The sequence below is a fragment of the Lissotriton helveticus genome, chromosome 3_1 (assembly GCF_964261635.1).
Source record: "Lissotriton helveticus chromosome 3_1, aLisHel1.1, whole genome shotgun sequence".
Lineage (NCBI taxonomy): Eukaryota > Metazoa > Chordata > Amphibia > Caudata > Salamandridae > Lissotriton > Lissotriton helveticus.
In genome coordinates, this window is record NC_136061.1 from 44,881,979 (window position 1) to 44,902,072 (window position 20,094).

The 20,094-nt window shown below is 52.7% G+C and overlaps 1 protein-coding gene across 2 annotated transcripts in view; it reads left to right on the forward strand.

Moving 5' to 3' along the window:
• The window catches only part of TTLL4 (tubulin tyrosine ligase like 4), a 411,567-nt gene that overhangs the window by 62,858 nt on the left and 328,615 nt on the right, over positions 1 to 20,094 (forward strand). The window contains exon 3 of one of the 2 annotated variants that reach the window (XM_078679201.1): positions 5,395 to 5,520. The exons of the other annotated variant lie outside the window; for it this stretch is intronic. Coding sequence (XP_078535327.1) covers positions 5,395 to 5,520 — 126 coding nt within the window. The remainder of the gene's footprint in view (positions 1 to 5,394; positions 5,521 to 20,094) is intronic. 2 annotated transcript variants of the gene reach the window in all.

The window sequence follows — 20,094 nt, forward strand, 5'->3', positions numbered from 1 at the left end:
TGTGTAATACAGGCTATCTTCATTTGAATTCTGGCCTCATAAGGTAGCCAGTTTAGTGCTTTCAGGTGAGGAGTTATGTGGTCGAATTTCTTCGTTCCGGAGATGAGTCTAGCCGCAGCGTTGAGGCAGGCTTTTAGTGGGGCTGTGGAAGTTTTCGGAAGGCCAGCTAATGTGGTGCATCCGTATTCGATTCTCGAGATAACAAGAGATTGGATAGCCAGTTTTAGATCCGTTGCTGAGATAAAGGGTTTCATTTTTCTTAGGTAATTTAAGTGGAAACGGGCGTTCTTAGCCATTGAGTTAATGTGTTCTTTCATGTCGAGGTTTTCATCTAGCGTGATTCCTAGTGATTTGGCTGAATTAACTAGGGTCGGGGTGCAATTTAGCGCCGTCACCAGTTTAGTCCATTCCTTAACTTCAGATTGGCTCCTTGTCGGTGAGATTAGCAGGAATTCTGTTTTCTGGGCGTTTAGTTTCAGTTGGTTAATTGTTAACCATCGCAAGGATTCCTTTAGCGTCTGGTTTATTCGGTCAATGTCCTCAAGGGAGGCGATCTTCATGTAAATTTGAGTGTCATCTGCATACATATGATAGGATATCTGTGATTTTTGGAGGATCTCTGTGAGAGGTTCTACATACAAGTTGAATAGATCAGGGGATAACGTTGAGCCTTGAGGAACCCCGATTGTATTGGGGCTTGGGGAAGAGATTGCTTGGTTAACCTGGAATCGCTGGGTCCTGTTCTTTAGAAAAGAACAGAACCATTTCAGTACGTTTCCGGATACGCCCATCCTGTCATGTAGCCTGGTCATTAGTACTTCGTGTTTTACCGTGTCAAATGCTGCTGACAGGTCGAGAAGAATCAGTAGGCATGTTTGATTTCGGTCTAGGGCCTGAAGGGCGTCATCGACAATATGCAGAATCGCCGTTTCAGTACTGTGTCCTGTTCTGAAGCCAGATTGGCAATCATCAAGAAGCGAGAACTTAGCGATGTGTTGGCTTAATTGGCCCTGCACACATTTCTCAATGAGTTTGGCCAGTAGTGGGATGTTAGTAACTGGTCGATAATTATTTGGATCTGTTGCATCGGCTGTCGGTTTTTTGATGATGGGCACTACCTGCCCTGTTTTTAGGCAGTCAGGGAGGCTCCCTTGTGCCAGAGAGGCATTTATTATCTCAGTCCAGATTGGAATTAGTGTGTGGCTGATTTCTTTTACACACTTTCCCGGTAGAGGGTCTTGATAGTGGTTGTTTGGTCTGACTTCCATCAGCGTTTTGGCGATCATTTCTTGGTCATATAATTCAAATGTGTCCCATTTAGCATTGTTTTTTGTTTGGAGACCCTCCGTTGCCATGTTGGCCTCATTTTTCAGTGGGGGAAGGGTCGTAAGGTTAGCTGCAGCATTTGTGAGTTCGATGTCTAGCATTTTAGATTTTTCGGCGAAAAATGAGGAGAATTCTTCGCAGCTTATGGGAGTATTTGTGTTCTCTTGAACTGTTTTGGCTAGTTTGTTTGACTGTTGTTTTAAGATCTGGAAGAGTTTACGAGGTCTGTTTCTGGCGGTTGTTGCCCTGGCATTTATTAGGTTTGTCAGCTGCTTTCACTGCAGTCTCCCATGAGATCTTGATCTTCACACTTGTTGAATTTGGCGTTAAGGACACAGCATGAAGTGGCGTGCATCATAGCTTAATTGAGCTCAAGTGGTTTATCTCCCGACGTTCCAAGCGACTTCCTGCCCATTAACCCCTTAGCTGCGGCGGCTATTCCGCCGCAGCGCTACGGGGGAGGCGGGGCCGCGCGGCGCTCCAGTACTCATGACGGAACTGCTCCGTCACGGCCCTCGGGTGAGCTGTGCTTGTGACGGAACGGTTCCGTCACGGCCCCGCCCACTCTTTAGAACGTCAGCGCAGGCGCAGAATTCGCGCCGCGCAGGCGCGGCAAGCGGGCCATGACGGAACCGTTCCGTCACCAGCCCAGCCCACCCGAGGCTCGTGACGGAACGGTTTCGTCACGAGCACGCAAAGGGTTAAACAGTGTGTTTGTTAGGGCTCGACATCCAGGCCTACTCTGTTTAATATTTACTTCAGGACATTAGCTCAACTAATCAGAATGTTGACTTCATGAACTATGCGGACCAGACCCAGCTTGTCATCTTTAGGGACTCTGTCACCTGCTCCCTTTGAGAATTTCCATCACTGTATGCATACAATCACAAACTGGTTAACCTCTAATGCCCTAGCTTCATTGAGGATAAAACTGATCTTCTGTGCCATGCCATGAGTAAGATTTCTCATGCTCTCCCCAGAGATTTTTGGCCATCTCAGTTTAACTTTCCTTCGGTAGGTTTGTCTGCTGTCAGGAACCTGGTTGCCATTTTGACAGCAAATCATCTGACAGGCCAGGTAAATAGGTTGGTTCCACTTGTTTTTTGCGTTAAAAATGCTTTCTAATGTACTTGTTTTTCTTCCTGCTATTTGCTGACTAATGATTATTCGGGCTATTTTTAGTCTGTTAATACTATAGGAACTCTCTCTTTTAAGGTTCCCCAGACTATTTAATCAAGCGTCTCTACTACATTCATATTGCTTCTGCCCTTTTGGCTTTTAATCTTCCCTGGTGCTCCTCTGCTTCTGCTGCTCTCAACAAAATTGCACTAGCTTCTGCTGAAGAGGATCCTTTTTAGGTCGAGCGACCTATCTCAATGCGCATGCGCATTGAGCTGGAGTGAGATATAAAGGGGCTTAAACAGAGGTTTAACTAGCTGGCGATTTGGTGCTGTGCCCGTGCGCGTGCACAGCATCAAATTGTCAGCCATCTGTTGCCCAGCTTGGTGCCGCTCCACCCCCTGCGGCATCAAAGGCTTTCACGGCCGGCCGTGCTTTCAGTTTGCCGGCCGGCCGTGTCTCCTTTTCTTTTAACTTATTTAATGTGTTTTTTTTATCTCCCTCCCCCCAGCGTTTGCTTGGCTCACAGCCACTTCCTGTGGCTCTCACCCAACTTCCATGACTTCTCCAAACCTCCTCTCTATTGTTCCCCACTCCTCCCGTCTCGTTTTATTGCAGCAGATGCCCGAATTGCAAGGCTCACAGATACAACCTTCCAGTTTCACTTCTTGTGCTTGCCTCCTCCTGTTGCTCAACCACCTGAAAAAAAGCTTAACGCAGTTACAGATCCTAATGCGGTTAGAAACTTAACATTATTAGAGCTGCTTGTTACTCATATTGCCTTGTTTTATTCATTGCTTTAACTTTAAGCATGCCGACTCACCTAGCCCTCCCACAGCTCTGCCTGCCCGCCCCCAGGACCCCTCCGAGATCACTTCTTTTTTTTTGTTGTTGTTAAATTAATATTAATGCTTCTCAGTGCTTCATAATATAAGTGTGTCACAGCACCTCAGTGTGCTGTAAATAGTAGCCAGGGGCGCCGCATCAAGCACTCTCTTTGGAAAACAACAGATACACTTCATCACATAAACAAGCCTAATCTGCAGTAATGGACCAGCATTCACTGTGTTGTAAAAATCACCCGCTGCTGGAAGCCCTGGCCTACTACTACCGTACGCTGCGATACACAAATTTACATACATCTTTTGAATAAAACAAAGTATAGGCTACTCTCAACTAGCACAATTTGCAGTGAGCGGGGCTTTAAGCTGATTCATGGCACAAGTGTGAATCACGGTTGTGGTGTTACTGCACACAACGTGACAAAGGCGTTTCTTCTGAACGTACCTGGTGCAGAATCCGGTCGCTATTAGTGCAGGTCAGTGTCACTGTATTTTTTTTTTTACCCCCCCACCCCCACCCCCCCCCCCGCTTTTGCTTGGCTCACAGCCACTTCCTGTGGCTCTCACCGAACTTCATGACTTCTCCACACCTCCTCTCTATTGTTCCCCACTCCTCCCGTCTCGTTTTATTGCAGCAGATGCCTGAATTGCAAGGCTCACAGATACTCTCTCAGATATCTCTTTAGATACACTCTCCTGCTCTCTAGAGATGTGGCCTAACGACCAGAGCTGCCATCTAAGTCACGTACATACAAAACATGTTGCATTCCAAATGCTATAGGTGTCACATTCGCGAAAGTTATAACTATTGGCGTTGTAAATGACAAAGCTATCAATTTAGCTATTTTAAAAAACAACAAATAAATAAAATATTTATCATTTACAAGACCAATAGCTCCAACTTTTCTAATGCGAGACCTATTGCATTTCCAATGCTTGTTAAGTCTCTGTGCATTGACCACAGGGCCTTGTTTTATCTTTGTGACGAGCTTAATTGGTATTGCCCTGGTCGCCATCTGCATTCCTCGGATGTCACTCTTCATGCAGCCTAAAGTTAGGCTTTCTCGTGCTGGTCTCATGGAATTTGCTGTACAGTGATTTCTGTTAGGATTAGGGATGGTAATCTAAAGGGTCTATATAACCTGGACAGGGATACATATGGTATCCCAAAAGACTAGTGGACTACTTTCTTGACTACCCACAATTCTATTTAGAACAGTAAAAAAGAGTATAGGCTAGTCCTATTCAGTTGGGGTCCAATGGGTCTTGTGGCCTCACATCCATGTCCAGAGATGATTATGGAATGTTGGTTCCACTGCGGAGTGTCGACTGATCCCTTTGCATACCCCCCCCCCACCTCCCCCATGTGAGGAGCATAGCAGAGAGCACGTAGGCAGCATGCTTTGTGCTATTAATATTACTGGGCTCCTCGGGTGTGGTTAGCTCCTAGGTGTATCGTGTGTAGCAAAGTTCAGTGATTTTCTTTTTTCTCTTTCAAGTGATTATGAAACGTTAAGGCCTATATGGGAGGGCCTCTCACAGTAGTCTAAGGGCCTCTGTATGCAGCTGAACTGAGCCCGATCATAGGTAACTTGTGTCACAGGACCTCTGCCTGAACCCTGGGTTGTGTATTGCGGGTATTGAGTTGCGGCTGGTGTTGGAGATGGTGGACCTCTCCCGCCCCACCCCCCAAACTATCTTGGTAGGAGGTACCCGGACTCTACTCTGAGTAAACATGTAATAAAACATGCATTGTGTATGAACTGGGCTGAAACCAGGTGATCTGAAGATCTAATAACCTCTTTAGCTGACAAAATAGGCTAAGCTAATCAAGGAAAAAATTGTATTTATGCCCAAAATGAGGACCTGGATGAGCTGTCCCATTGCAACCGTTTTAGGATTTGGGGGTAGAGGACTCAAATGGCCCTTACATTATCTAGTAAGCTGTTGATAAAATTCTGGTACAACTGTATGGTCGGGAGGTTTTCTTTTAGGCTCGAGCTCACCGATCCTTGGGCCCCAGACACAAGCCTGCCTCCTTTCTATGTCCTATCATTGCAAGATTCTTAAATTATACAGACTGAGATACATTTCTGCACATTTACAGACCAATGCCTGACATCCGGTTTGATGGGGCCACAATCTCCTCCGTCCTGGATTTTACGGCAGCTGTACAGGAGGCCAGAAAGTCATTAATAGAGATGAACAAGCTCCTACGACAAAAAAATATCAGGTATGCTATGCTCTACCCTACAAGACTGCACCCTAAATTTAATGGAAATGCATTTTTTTTTCTCATTCCCGGGCCAACCATTGACTTTGAGGTTAACATTAAAGATACTTGAGCGAGTAGTGTGGGTTTTCACTCTGAGGCTGGAGCGACCTGCGTCCCCCGCACCTATAACGTCAGTGATGATGAAATCAGAAGTTGAAAGGTTAACTGAGCTATGTCAGTTTGAGTGCTACTTTTATTTTGTTAATGCTACTGATTGCATTAAGAAGATGTGCTCAGTGCTCTTTCACATTACACATGATATGATTTCAGATGTGATTGGGCTGCAGTGGATCTCCTCTAAATCCTTAAAGTTGTGTATGTCGCAGATATGTAGGATCACTTATTTGTGTGAATGGACCTCGTTGTGACACATTCCATTGTAACTGCCTTAAAAATGGTCTTGAATGATCATCTTGTACATCCGGTGAGTCTGTCCAACTGGAATGCCTGAGAACTCCTACATGTGGTTGCACAGTTTAAAAAAAATTCTTTTTATTGAATAAGAAAAACAAACTTATGGCAGCGTATCGTAATGTGACATTGTGCATCAGTACCTTCACCATTAATACATATCAACATTGCCATTACACTGTATATCGTCAATTTACATTAGGACCACTAATTTCATGGAGTAATACATTGCTGTATAGAGGGATCGAGAAACGCTGCACATAGCATTCCCCTCGCTTAGTTCCAGGTCCCCTAGATCTTGGTCAATTTTTGGGGGCAACACCCTCCCTTCGTAGATCACCCTCTTCGTCTGCATACACCAGTCCATGTCGTCTTCCCAATCCCGAAGTTTAGGTGTCGTGTCTCCCTTCCAGGCTCTAGCTCTGTTACGTTTTGCAACTACATTACCAAGGGAAACCCAGATCCGTTATTTAGCTGTCAAGTCTGTTGCATCCCATATGTTAACCCCTTCGACGCTCATGACGAGCTGGGCTCGTCATGCAGTAGCCTCCTGCTACGCTCATGACGAGCCCAGCTCTCGTCATGTAAAGTGCATCTGCTGCTTTTCCAGCACAGGGGAAAAATCCCCATAGCGTTCAAGGTGTTAAGAAGGCAGAGTCAGGGGGTGGCTTCTCTACATTTCCCGCAGACCTCCCACATTTTAGTTGTAACTTTTTTCCAATACTGCTATATCGTCGGGCATTCCCACAACTGATGCAGATATGTACCCACTTGGCCACAACCCCTGGGACATAGTGGGATTCTAAAGATTCCTTTCTTGGCCAACGCGACGCCAGTATAATAAACTGGAGCTTAAGTTGAATTAACTTAAATTTAGAACGCATTGCAACCTCACGGGAGGAGGAGAGTGCTTCCTGCCACTCCTCATCATCTAAATCTCCCACGTCTTCCACCCACCTAGCACGGACCTTTACCAAGGCGTCTGGGGAATTATTCAAGATCTCCTTATAGGTCAGGGGTTTACTTTATCTTTCAGATAATCTTCAAGGAGTCTGTCCTCCAGTGGCGAGGCTACTAGGAGATCCGTGCCCTTGGGCACTGCTTTATACAGTGCATTACGAACTTGCAGGTATTGGAATGTTTCCCCCGTGTTTAGATCATAGTCTCTTCGAAGGTCACTAAAGGGGTTAACTTTCACTCTTGCCCATAAGTCACCCACGGTTGAGAGCCCAATGAGATCCCACTTATGAAATCCCGGGCTGTGCCAAGAGCCCCACTGTCATACTGAAAGAGGGGGGTTGCGTGGGTGATCTTATTCTTCCAACCCAAGGCAGAGGTGGCCGCACACCACTAAGCGACCGTAGTGGAGGTCGACGTATATTCCGGGGCATATTTCCGCCCTCCATATAATGCCCACTGGTAGGAGCCTGCAACCATATTGTACCTATCCATTGTGTAGGCTGGCTCAGTTACTGGCCAATGTAACCAGTGGTTGGTGACTGCTAATTGGGAAGCCCAGTAGTAACTCTTGAGTGCCGGGAGAGCAATGCCACCATCGTATTAGCTCTTTCCGTTGTTCCAAAGAAGGGTCCTGACCTCTGAGTCTACAGACTGACAATACTTTTGTGGGACGGGGAAAGGCGTATTTTGCAAGGCGTAAACAAATCTAGGCAAAGCCATCATCTTATATAAGGCTGCTCTGCCCAGTAATGTGAGCGGGCGTGTCTTCCAGTGTTTAACGTCGGTCTGTAGACTGCGCAACGGCGGGGCTAAATTATACTCATAAAAGGCCACTGGATCAGTCGTAACATAGATCCCGAAATAGCGAAAGCCTTCTGTGACAATTTTAGCACTCCGGTGTGCGGGCAACCTAAGATCTTACCCAGACAGAATGTCTATAAAGAATTTTATCCCATTTAATTGTATAACCAGAATATTTCTGAAACAGGGTGAAGATATGGTGAATCCTGTGTATGGAAGATTAGGGCCGAGCCAAATACAGTAAAATATAATCTACCTAGAGGGAGATTCTTTCCTTCCATTCCGTTGTCCAGTTTAAGCCTCTAGTGAGAGGGGCCCCCGATCCAAATTGCCAATGGTTCGAGAACCAGAGCAAATACCAGTGGGGAAAGTGCACATCCCTGCCGTTTCCCCCTATGCAAGGCGTAGGTTGCCGAACAGCCCCCATTCACTGTCACTCTCGCCAGGGGCTCTGAATATAGGAGTCGCACCCATGACAGAAACTTCGGCCCAATCCATATCGTTCTAACACCGCAAATAGGTAGGGCCATACAATAAGATCAAACGCCATTTTGGTATCTAAGCACATGATCACTGCATCCTCTTGTATGGTCCTGGCTCTGCCTAATACCCCATGAAGCCTTCGCAGATTGAGCGCTGTGTTTCTGCCTGGCATAAAGCAGGACTGATCGGGATGGATCAGTTTAGAAAGCAGGGGCGAAAGTGGCATGGCCAAGATTTTTGCCAATGTCTTCTCCTGATTCAATAACTATATCAGCTGGTAGGAACCACCCCGTTCCGGAGGTTTACCCTGCTTGTGGATCACAACCACATTCACCAGCCTCTGTGTTTCAGGGAGGATAAACTCAACTACACTTTCCTCATACATATCTACCAAATGTGAGGCTATGGTAGACACATTTATTTTAAATAGCTCAATCGGAAGACCACACTGTCCCATCGACATAAATAAAGACACATATTGAGTATTTTGACATAACTGCTAACTCTGGCTCTAGAGCTGGCATTGTCTGTGAAGCTGTTAAGGCTTATACAAGGGGAATTTATATTTAATTAAAATGCTTAAATGCCCTATTTAGTTACTTAGCCTGGAAAATAAATTAACTAGGTTGGAGTGGGAATATAATTGAACGCAAAACCACATTACATGAACCTAAATTTATGACCCTATTAGAACTATCTGATAGAGACATTGAGCCGCAGATTCCTAACCTTTGAACTACAAGGCATCATGCTGGATCCGGTATATTTTTCTTAGCAGTACCCCTGCGCGTCGGTAGATGGCAACCGTCTGCTCCACATGACTTCCTCGGTGTCGTGTTCGTCGCCCAGACGCCTGTGTCGTCAATATAACCACTACTCTGGCACGCTGACGTCTGTTCTTTTCTTTCTGCGCCAGCCACCGCAGATGCTTTGAAGAGAGCTTACCCCAGGCTCTTTTTGACAGACTTCATCTTTTTATCGTCTTCTTTTGGTGTGATAGCGACGTCTAGCATGAAGACCTCTGGGTTCAAGCCGTGCAGCACCCGTCTCCGCACCATGTTGGTCATGGACCCCATCTTGGTGTGTTCCCTGAGCGCGAACACGACACAGTAGTGCTCTGATTGCCCGGCCATGATGCTGAAAGCTTTGAGGTAGTGGTCCCAAAGATAATTGTAGCCCGGCGCCTTGGAGATTGCTCCGCCTAGCTTGGTCTCGATCACGGTCGAGAGAAAGGTCCAAACACCGCTCCCGAGGATCGAAGTACTCTTCTTCTAAGTCGATGCTGTCAGCAGCACTTACACGTTTTAAGGACTCGCAAGCTACGACCACGTACTTGGGCCTCAGCACAACATCCTGGCCTGCATCTGCTTTTCGCTCCTTACGTGGCTACGGAAGGGGCTAGCAAGCGCACCAACCCTATTCCAGCCAGAGGGCCTGCAAGTTCAACAACCTCTGCTGAGCCGTGGACACGTTTCTCCCCAACCCCAAGGTTCAGTAGACCAGAAGTCAAGCCAAGCTACGATCCCCTCCTCCGCCTTAAAACCCTCCTAGTCCTATCCACCAGGATCATTCACGGACAGTTGGTGGCAGAATATGCTATCATCTCCACCACTAGCAGGACATCATCTCAGACAGGTGGGTTTTGCAAACAGTCAGAAGGGACTACTCCCTCCCCTTCGAGACTCCACCTCCATCCATGCCACCAGTTTACGATCGGCTTACGGAGGATCACCTTGCCCTACTCCACGAGGAAGTCAAAACTCTTTGCCAATGGAGCTATAGAGAGGGTTCCTGGGCCAGAAATAGGTTGTTGTTGTTACTCCCGCTGTTTACTGGATCCAAAGAAGGAAGGAGGCCTTTGTCCTATCCTAGACCTCGGGCCTTCACCTATTTCCGCAAAAAGGAAAAGTTCAAGATGTTCACCCTTGCTCAGGTCCTGTCTGCCCTGGACCTGGGAGACCGGATGATAGTGCTGGACTTGCAGGGCGCCTATTATCCATCCCCGTTCTGCCTGCCCATCGTCGCTACCTGTTGTTTATGGTGGGCCCTGAGCACTTTCAGTTTGCCGTGCGCCTCTTCGGCCTCACCCGTGTCCCTCTGGTGTTCACCAAGGTGATGGCGGTGGTCGCAGCTCATCTGCGGGGATCAGGGGTTCCAGTATTCCCCTTTCTCGAGCTCTGGTTGTTGAAGGCGGACTCGTCCCCAGCAGTCGTCTCCCATCTCCAGACTTCGCTGAGGTTCACTATCAACGTGCCGAAGTAACACCTGATTCCTTCTGAATCCTTTCATCTGAGTAGTTGTGAATACGGTACTGTTGCGGGCCTATCCTCCCGAACGGTGATTCCAGGATATTCATGCTATGATATTAAAGTTTCGGCCTCTATCCTGTATTTCGGTGAGTGTGACTCTGAGGCTGTTGGGCCTCATGGCCTCCTGCTGGTGGAGCATGCAAGAAGGCACATGCGGGCTCTGCAGTGGGACATGAAGTTCCAATGGGCACAGCATTGGTGAAATCTCATCGACCTGGTTCAGATATCGGAGAGCACTTTGAAAGACCTGCAGTAGTGGCAGACAAACTGCGACTGAATCAGTGGCAGACCCCTTTCCCTTCCCCACCCAGATCTCACAGTAGTGACAAATGCGTTTCTTCTGGGTTGGGGCGGCGATCTGAGGGAAGTGGAGATCAGAGGACTCCAGTCTCCGGCAGAAGCCAGGCTCCATATCGACCTATTGGATCTTTGGGCTATCAGACTGGCACTGAACGTCTTTTTACTGTCCAAGGGAAGGCCGGATTAGGTGTTCATGGACAACACTACCACCACGTGGTACTGCAACAAACAGGGCGGTGTAGGGTCGTGAACTCTGTCAAGAGGCCCTGCGTCTCAGGACTTGGCTGGAACCAAACGGCATTTCCCTGGTGGTTCAACATCTGTCCAGTTTCTGTGAACGCCTGAGCGGACGATCTCAGCCGAAGGTGCTTAGCGGATCACGAGTGGCGTCTCCATCCGTTGGTGGTACACAGTCTTTCAGTGGTGGGGAGAGCCTTGTTTAGATCTGTTAGTCTCTGAAGAGAATACGCAATGTCATCAGTTTTGCACTTTGGAGTTTCCAAGGTGACTCTCGCTCGCCGACGCACTTCATTGCAAAGGAAACTCTGCCCTTATGTATACCTTTCCGCCCATACCACTTCGGCCCAAAGTGCTTCAGAAGATCAGGAGCGACCAGGCACAAGTCGTTCTTGTGGCTCCGGATTGGGCACAGAATCTGGTATATCGAGCTTCTGGCTATGAGCATTGATCCTCCGATCAAGCTGCCCCTTTAGGAGGATCTTCTGTCACAGCAGCATGGAAGGATTCCTACCAGAACCTGTCCACTCTCCACCTCCCTGTGAGGCGATTGAGCGGAGACAACTGACAGCTTTTCCCGAAATCTACAAAGTTATTCTGGCAGCCAGGTGCGCCTCCACAAAATTGGTATACGCCTGCTGATGGAACAAATTTTTTAAATAATGTACAGAAAGGTGTATTGACCCCTTATCTGTGTCTGTCAAATGTTCCCCTGTTTATCTTTTCCTTGGCCCAGCAGGGCTCTGCTCTGGGCACTCTGAGGGGCTATCTTTCAGCCCTTTCAGATTTTCTTTGGCTACCAGATAAGCCTTCACTTTTTAAATCCCCTCTGGTGCAGAGCTTTTTGAAGAGGTCAACCCACTTGTTTCCCCCTTCTCCTTTTTCTTGTGCCACAGTGGGACCTTCATGTGGTCTTTACTTTCTAGATGTGCACATCATTTGATCCGCTGCACAACACTCCCTCTATGGTTGCTTACTATCATAACAGCCCTTTTGGTTGCAGTCACCTCTGCCAGGAGGGTGATCGAACTGCAGGCACTGTCATCACAGCCTTCTTACCTGACTGTCTCGCCAGACAAAGTGGTACTACGAACTAGGGCATCTTTTCTGCCTAAGGTTGTAACACCCTTCAATCTGGGACTGTTAGACGGGGACCCTGAGGGTCGGCCGGATACTGAGGGAGAGATCCCCGAGTGGGACCGTCTCCTGCGATCGTACAGACAAGTTACCTCCCTCCCCACAAACAGGCACCACACCAAGTCGAGTTCAATGCTTTATATAAGGTTCTTAAGGCAAGGATATCAGCGATACAGGATATCTCGGACCCGGGGGTCCTCTCACTTCTAGTCTCTGTAGGGAAAAAGGGGGTAGCGGGACAGTCTTGGTACCGGATCGGTACAGGTAGTGGTAAGAGGCGAGCTCACAATCCTCGAGCTGGAGTGTCTGTGGATCGGGCCGCGGCAGCGCCAGCAGGCCAAGATGATAGTCTCCCTAGGTAGGGGGCCGCGGCAGCGCCAGCAGGCCAAGTCGATGGTTTCACGAGGCAGAGGGCCGCGGCAGCGCCAGCAGGCCAAGTCGATGGTTTCACGAGGCAGAGGGCCGCGGCAGCGCCAGCAGGCCAAGACGATGGTTTCACGAAGCAGAGGGCCGCGGCAGCGCCAGCAGGCCAAGACGATGGTTTCACGAGGCAGAGGGCCGCGGCAGCGCCAGCAGGCCAAGACGATGGTTTCACGAGGCAGAGGGCCGCGGCAGCGCCAGCAGGCCAAGACGATGGTTTCACGAGGCAGAGGGCCGCGGCAGCGCCAGCAGGCCAAGACGATGGTTTCACGAGGCAGAGGGCCGCGGCAGCGCCAGCAGGCCAAGACGATGGTTTCACGAGGCAGAGGGCCGCGGCAGCGCCAGCAGGCCAGTCACAGATGAGTTCTTCTCGGGTCTCTCGACTCCAGGATACAACTCGTTTCCTGGTCTGGTCCTGCCCCAGTTATAGGTCTGGTCCCCTTTGATGTCCGGACCCTCGCGCCTGGGGGGGCCGGGAGGTCCGGGATGAGGGAGTCCAGACACCCAGCAGGGGGGTGGAGCCAGCGCCCAGGCGGCCGGGGGTGATCGACACCTGGCGGAGGAGAGCCGTTGACGATTCCTTTCTCCCATTGACTCGCCAAGTGGTCACTCTGCCTCCCGGGGGGAGGTCGGTGCCTCGATGTCGGGCCCGGCCGGGCCCAGGGTGAGGGTCGAGTTGAGGCCACGCGGCCTCGTGCTGTAGTGGCCCAAGATGGCGGCTGGGCCGAGGCCGTGGTGTGGATGGTGACCCGGGCCAGCTGGGTTCGGAGCTGGTGTCTTGTGGGTGAGGAATTGCAGTGTACTTCGGGTGGTCGTCGGGGACTCTGGCTGGGGATGCAGGGGGAGCCAGGGTCCAGGTCTCATTGCGGGGAGGGGGCAGCCCGACCATGCGGCCTGTCCAACATGCGTCCCCCCCAGCTGAAGGCGGGGAGAGTCAGCCATCTTCCTGGGGACTCTCCTCGCTGAGGCGGAAAAAGCGTGACAGGCCGTCGGCGTTGGCGTGGTCCTGGCCTGGACGATGTTCCACCGTGAAGTCCATCCCCTGCAGGGAGATGGACCAGCGCAGCAGCTTCGGGTTCTCCCCCCGCATTTGCATCAGCCATTGCAGGGGTCGGTGGTCTGTTTGCACCCGGAAGTGGGTGCCGAAGAGGTATGGCCGGAGCTTCTTGAGTGCCTAGACTACGGCGAAGGCCTCCCTCTCAATGGTGCTCCAGCGCTGTTCTCGGGGCAATAGGCGTCTGCTGATGAAGACCACTGGCTGGTCGATCCCTTCGGCGTTGAGTTGGGAGAGGACGGCCCCCACACCATGATCGGAGGCGTCCGTCTGCACAATGAATTCCCGGCTGTAGTCGGGAGCCTGGAGCACGGGGGCCGTGCACATGGCGGTCTTTAGCTTTTCGAAGGCCGATTGGCAGTCCGGGGTCCAGTTGACGGTTTTGGGGCTCTTTTTGGAGGTGAGCTCCGTGAGGGGCCCCACGATGCTGCCATAGTCCTTCATGAACCGCCGGTAGTATCCGGTGAGCCCCAGGAAGGCCCGGACCTCTGTTTGGGTCGTAGGGGGTCGCCAGGCCTGGATGGCAGCAATCTTGAGTTGGAGAGGGGCCACCAGCCCGCTTCCCACTTGGTGTCCTAGGTAGGTCACGGACCCTTGGCCCACCTGGCACTTGCTGGCTTTGATGGTGAGCCCGGCTTGCTGGAGGGCGTGTAGAACCTCCCGCAGGTGGCGGAGGTGGTCGGTCCACTGGTGGCTGTACACAGCAATGTCGTCCAGGTAGGCGGCGCTGAAGCCTTCCAGGCCCGCCAGTACCTGGTTTACCAGCCGTTGGAACGTTGCCGGGGCGTTTTTCATGCCGAAGGGCATGACTTTAAAGTGGTAGTGCCCGTCTGGGGTAGAGAAGGCGGATCGTTCTTGGGCCCTAGGGGTGAGGCCGATCTGCCAGTAGCCCGCTGTTAGGTCGAAGATGCTCAGGTAGCGGGCGGCCCCCATCCGGTCAATTAGCTCGTCTGCCCGGGGGATGGGATGAGCGTCGGTCCGGGTAACTGCATTCAGCCCCCGATAGTCCACGCAGAACCGGAGCTCAGGGGCAACGCCCGGGGCAGCTGCCTTGGGAACTAGGACGACTGGGCTCGCCCAGGGACTGTCTGAGGGTTCGATCACTCCTAGGGTCAGCATTTTGGACACCTCGGTCTGGATGCAGGCTCGTACCCGGTCTGGTACGCGGTACGCTCGGTGTCGAATAGGAGGGCTGTCCCCGGTGTCCACATCGTGGAGGCACCAGGGGGTGACTCCGGGGGTGAGGGAGAACAGGGAGGCGAACTGCCTCAGGAGCGTTTGGCAGTCTTGGTGTTGCTCCGGGGACAGGGCCTCGGAGAGCTGGACCCCTTCCACTGAGCCATCCTGCTCGAGGGCCCTCAGTAAGTCCGGAAGGGGTTCAGAGTCTTCTTCTGTCCCATTATCGGTAGCCATCAGGAGGCTGAGTTCGGATCGCACAAAATGGGGTTTGAGCCTGTTGGCATGGAGGACCCGTAGGGGGTTCCGGGCAGTCTCCATGTCGATTAAATAGGTGACGGGCCCCTTGCGTTCGATTACCTTGAAGGGCCCGGACCATCTGTCTTGGAGTGCACAGGGCTCAACCGGGGACATCACCCAGACCTGTTGTCCAGGTTCGAACTCAATGGAGGACGTGTGCTGATCGTACCACCTCTTCATGTCCTCCTGACTGGCCTCGAGGTTGGCTTTGGCGGCGTCTCGGAACCGCCGGGTCTGGTTGCGGAGAGCCAGGAGATACCTGTAGATGTCCGGGGGAGTTTTCTGGGGAGGCTGCTCCCAACCTTCCTTGACTAGGCTGAGGGGGCCCCGGACGGGGTGCCCGTACAGGAGTTCAAAGGGGCTGAAGCCGAGGGACTTCTGCGGGACCTCCCGATAGGCAAACAGGAGGCAGGGAAGTAGCACGTCCCACTGGCGTCGAAGGGGTTCTTCTAGACCCATAATCATCCCCTTGAGGGTGCGGTTGAATCTCTCGACCAGTCCGTTTCCTTGCGGGTGATAGGGGGTCGTGAATTTGTAGGTGACCCCGCATTGTTGCCAGAGGGACTTCATATATCTGGAGATAAAGTTCGTGCCCCTGTCACTGACGACCTCCCGGGGGAACCCCACCCGGGAGAAGATCCCCATCAGGGCCCGGCCCACCACGGGGGCCGTCACGGTCCGAAGAGGGATGGCCTCGGGATAGCGGGTGGCGTGGTCTACAAGGACCAGGATGAACCGGTGTCCTTGGGCTGTTCGAGGGTCGAGGGGCCCCACAATGTCTATTCCCACTCGTTCAAACGGGGTGGTGACGACAGGAAAGGGTTGTAACGGTGCTTTGATTTTTCGGCCACTTTTTCCGCTGGCCTGGCAGGTGGGGCAGGCCTTGCAGTGGTTGGTGACATCCTTCCGCATGTGGGGCCAGAAAAAATGGGTCACCAGGCGGTCGTAGGTTTTATCCTGCCCCAGGTGTCCGGCAAGGGGGACATCGTGGGCTAAGTTCAGGAGGAAGTCTCGGAAGCGAAGGGGCACCACCAGCACCCGACTGGCCCCTAGTTCTGCAACTTTCTGCTCGCTGTAGAGCAGGTCTTGGTCCCAGTAGATCCAGTGGGCCCCCGAGGTATCCCCGGTGCTCTGGGCCAGGGCTTGCTGCCGGAGTCCTACGAGAGAGGGACAGGTTTTCTGTTCGGCCCGGAATTGTTCCTGCGTGGGGCCTCCCTCCTACCGCCATTGTGCCAGGTCAGGGACGTCCCGAAGCTGGTCGGATCCTTCTTCGGTTTGGGTCAATGGACTGGCTTCTGGGGCGGCCTCCTCGGGGATGAGCGCGGGAGGAGGTTCTGGCCACTCGGGCTCTTCTGGGCTGGGGACCGCGCGGGCGGTCATGGACCTGGTCGTGACGCAGACCCATTCGGGGAGGCCGAGCATCCCCAGGTGCTCCCTCCGTTCGACAGCTGCCCAGGGAGAGCTTTCAAGGTCGTTTCCTAGGAGGCAGTCCACGGGGGCATCATCGCGGACAGTTACTTTTAACATCCCTGTTACTCCTCCCCACTCGAAGGGGACGCAGGCCATGTGGCATAGGCTTTCGGAATTGTCGGCTGATCGGACAGGGCAAAGAATGTTCGGCAAGATTTGGTCTGGAGTGACGAGGTGGCGTCGGACCGCCGTTACACTGGCCCCGGTGTCGCGGAGGGCTTCCGCCCGGCGGCCATTAATGTTGACCCATTGACCGTACTTCTGGGTGTTGGCGGGAAGGGGGGCCCGCGGAATCATGTCTCTCTCCCCTAAGCAGACCAGTGCCATGGCGGCGGGTGCCCATTCAGAGGGATCGGTCTCGTACTCTTCCTGGTCTTCCGGGATTAGTTCTTCCCCTAGGGCCGCCGCTGCAACTTGGCGGGGGGTAGTGTTCGGATTCTTTGGGCAATTGGGATCACTGGCGTAGTGGCCGGGTCGCTGGCACCTGTGGCACGTAATGTTGGCCCGGAAACCGGCCCGGACGGCAGGGCTTCCTCGGCCAACCGGGGTCGAGGGGTTTCTGGGGGGTGACGAGGGGCCGGGGTCTCTCCCCCGACCCTGACTTCCTCCTCCCCCTCGGGGGCGATACGGTCTGGATAATTCGCTGGGTGCGTTCCGGCCAACTCGGGTGCTTTCCCACCGGTCGGCTTCGACGGCGAGTTGTCGAGGGTCGGTTAGCTTACTGTCCAGGAGGTGTTGCCGGAGCTCCACGAAGCAGTTGTTCGACAGGTGTTCCCATACGATAAGGTCAAAGAGTTGTTCGTAGGTGGTTACTTTGTTGCCCTTGATCCACCCCTCGAAGGCTCGGCTAAAAAAGTTCACGTACTCCACCCAAGTTGTACCCGGAATCCGTTTGCAGTCGCGGAACCGTTGGCGGTACATCTCCGGTGTGAGCCCGTATCGAGTGAGGAGGGCGGCCTTCATGTGGTCGTAGGAGGTCATCAGCTGGTCCGGGAGTTGTAGCAGGGCGTCCCGCCCTTCGTTGACAAACCTCCCCCATAATCCGGCTCCCCAATCGCTTCGGGGAATCCGGTGGGAGGTCATTGCCACCTCATAGGCTTTAAACCACTGCTGTATATCATCGTTCTTGTGGTATTCCCGGATGACATCTTTGGGGATGTGAACCTTGGGTTCGGTCGAGGCAGACGGGGTCGGTCGTTCGGGGAGCCCGAGGTCTTTATTCTGTTTCTGGACCTCCAGTGTTTTGAGATTGCGCTCATGTTCGTACTCTAGTTTCTTTTCCTCTAGCTCTCTCTGTCTTTGCTTGTCTTCTCGCTCTTCCCTGAGCCGTAAGTGTTCCAGGGTTATTTTTTGTTCTGCCAGCTTGAGTTCTCCATCCAAGCGAAGTCGGGCTAGTTCTAATTCGTGGAGTCTGGTTTTTTCTCTTTCTCGGATCTCTTCCAGGGAGAGACCCGCTCTTTCTTTAGTTGGTGCGGGGCTCGTCTCGGTTGTTTGTGTTCGGGGTACGGCCGTACCCGTTTCCGCCCAGGCTTCTAGGGCTCGTTTGAAGTCTTCCTTCGTACTCAGACCCGTGGTTGGGAGACCAAGTTCCATGCAATATTGCTTCAGTTCTCGGTGGTTGTAATCTTCCAATTTTTCCATCTGGAATTTCTCCGTTGTTCCGCTCTCTGTTGTCATGGTGGTCGTGTGTCGTGGGTCGGGTGACTTTCTGTACGATTATGCGTAGGTTCGGATCCCGTCGCTGGCCACCAATGTTAGACGGGGACCCTGAGGGTCGGCCGGATACTGAGGGAGAGATCCCCGAGTGGGACCGTCTCCTGCGATCGTACAGACAAGTTACCTCCCTCCCCACAAACAGGCACCACACCAAGTCGAGTTCAATGCTTTATATAAGGTTCTTAAGGCAAGGATATCAGCGATACAGGATATCTCGGACCCGGGGGTCCTCTCACTTCTAGTCTCTGTAGGGAAAAAGGGGGTAGCGGGACAGTCTTGGTACCGGATCGGTACAGGTAGTGGTAAGAGGCGAGCTCACAATCCTCGAGCTGGAGTGTCTGTGGATCGGGCCGCGGCAGCGCCAGCAGGCCAAGTCGATGGTTTCACGAGGCAGAGGGCCGCGGCAGCGCCAGCAGGCCAAGTCGATGGTTTCACGAGGCAGAGGGCCGCGGCAGCGCCAGCAGGCCAAGACGATGGTTTCACGAAGCAGAGGGCCGCGGCAGCGCCAGCAGGCCAAGACGATGGTTTCACGAGGCAGAGGGCCGCGGCAGCGCCAGCAGGCCAAGACGATGGTTTCACGAAGCAGAGGGCCGCGGCAGCGCCAGCAGGCCAAGACGATGGTTTCACGAGGCAGAGGGCCGCGGCAGCGCCAGCAGGCCAAGACGATGGTTTCACGAGGCAGAGGGCCGCGGCAGCGCCAGCAGGCCAAGACGATGGTTTCACGAGGCAGAGGGCCGCGGCAGCGCCAGCAGGCCAGTCACAGATGAGTTCTTCTCGGGTCTCTCGACTCCAGGATACAACTCGTTTCCTGGTCTGGTCCTGCCCCAGTTATAGGTCTGGTCCCCTTTGATGTCCGGACCCTCGCGCCTGGGGGGGGCCGGGAGGTCCGGGATGAGGGAGTCCAGACACCCAGCAGGGGGGTGGAGCCAGCGCCCAGGCGGCCGGGGGTGATCGACACCTGGCGGAGGAGAGCCGTTGACGATTCCTTTCTCCCATTGACTCGCCAAGTGGTCACTCTGCCTCCCGGGGGGAGGTCGGTGCCTCGATGTCGGGCCCGGCCGGGCCCAGGGTGAGGGTCGAGTTGAGGCCACGCGGCCTCGTGCTGTAGTGGCCCAAGATGGCGGCTGGGCCGAGGCCGTGGTGTGGATGGTGACCCGGGCCAGCTGGGTTCGGAGCTGGTGTCTTGTGGGTGAGGAATTGCAGTGTACTTCGGGTGGTCGTCGGGGACTCTGGCTGGGGATGCAGGGGGAGCCAGGGTCCAGGTCTCATTGCGGGGAGGGGGCAGCCCGACCATGCGGCCTGTCCAACAGGGACTCTACCCACTTTCTATGGACCCCGCACCCTTCTAAAGAAAAGGAGCTGCTCCACCGTCTAGACCCAAAAAGAGTGTTATTGTTCTAACTTGATCGCACCAAAGAGTTCTGGGTTGATGACCAACTCTTTATAGGGTACATGGTTGCAAAGAAGGAGCGTAATGTTCAAAAGAGAACCGTCTCACTCTTGGTTAGCCTCTGTATTAAAATGTTACGACTTGGCAAAGAAGCAGCCTCCTGAAGGCCTTGGGGCCCGTTCCACCAGGACAAAGGCAGCCACCACAGCCCTCCAGCATGGTGTTCCAATATCTGATATCTCCCAAGCGGCCACCCACTAGTCTCAGCACACGTTCACCAGACACTATTGCCTGGATTATTAGGTTCACAAGGAGGGCCTGTTTGGCCGTTCTGTTCTTCAGGACTTCTGATCTAAAACTATACCTCA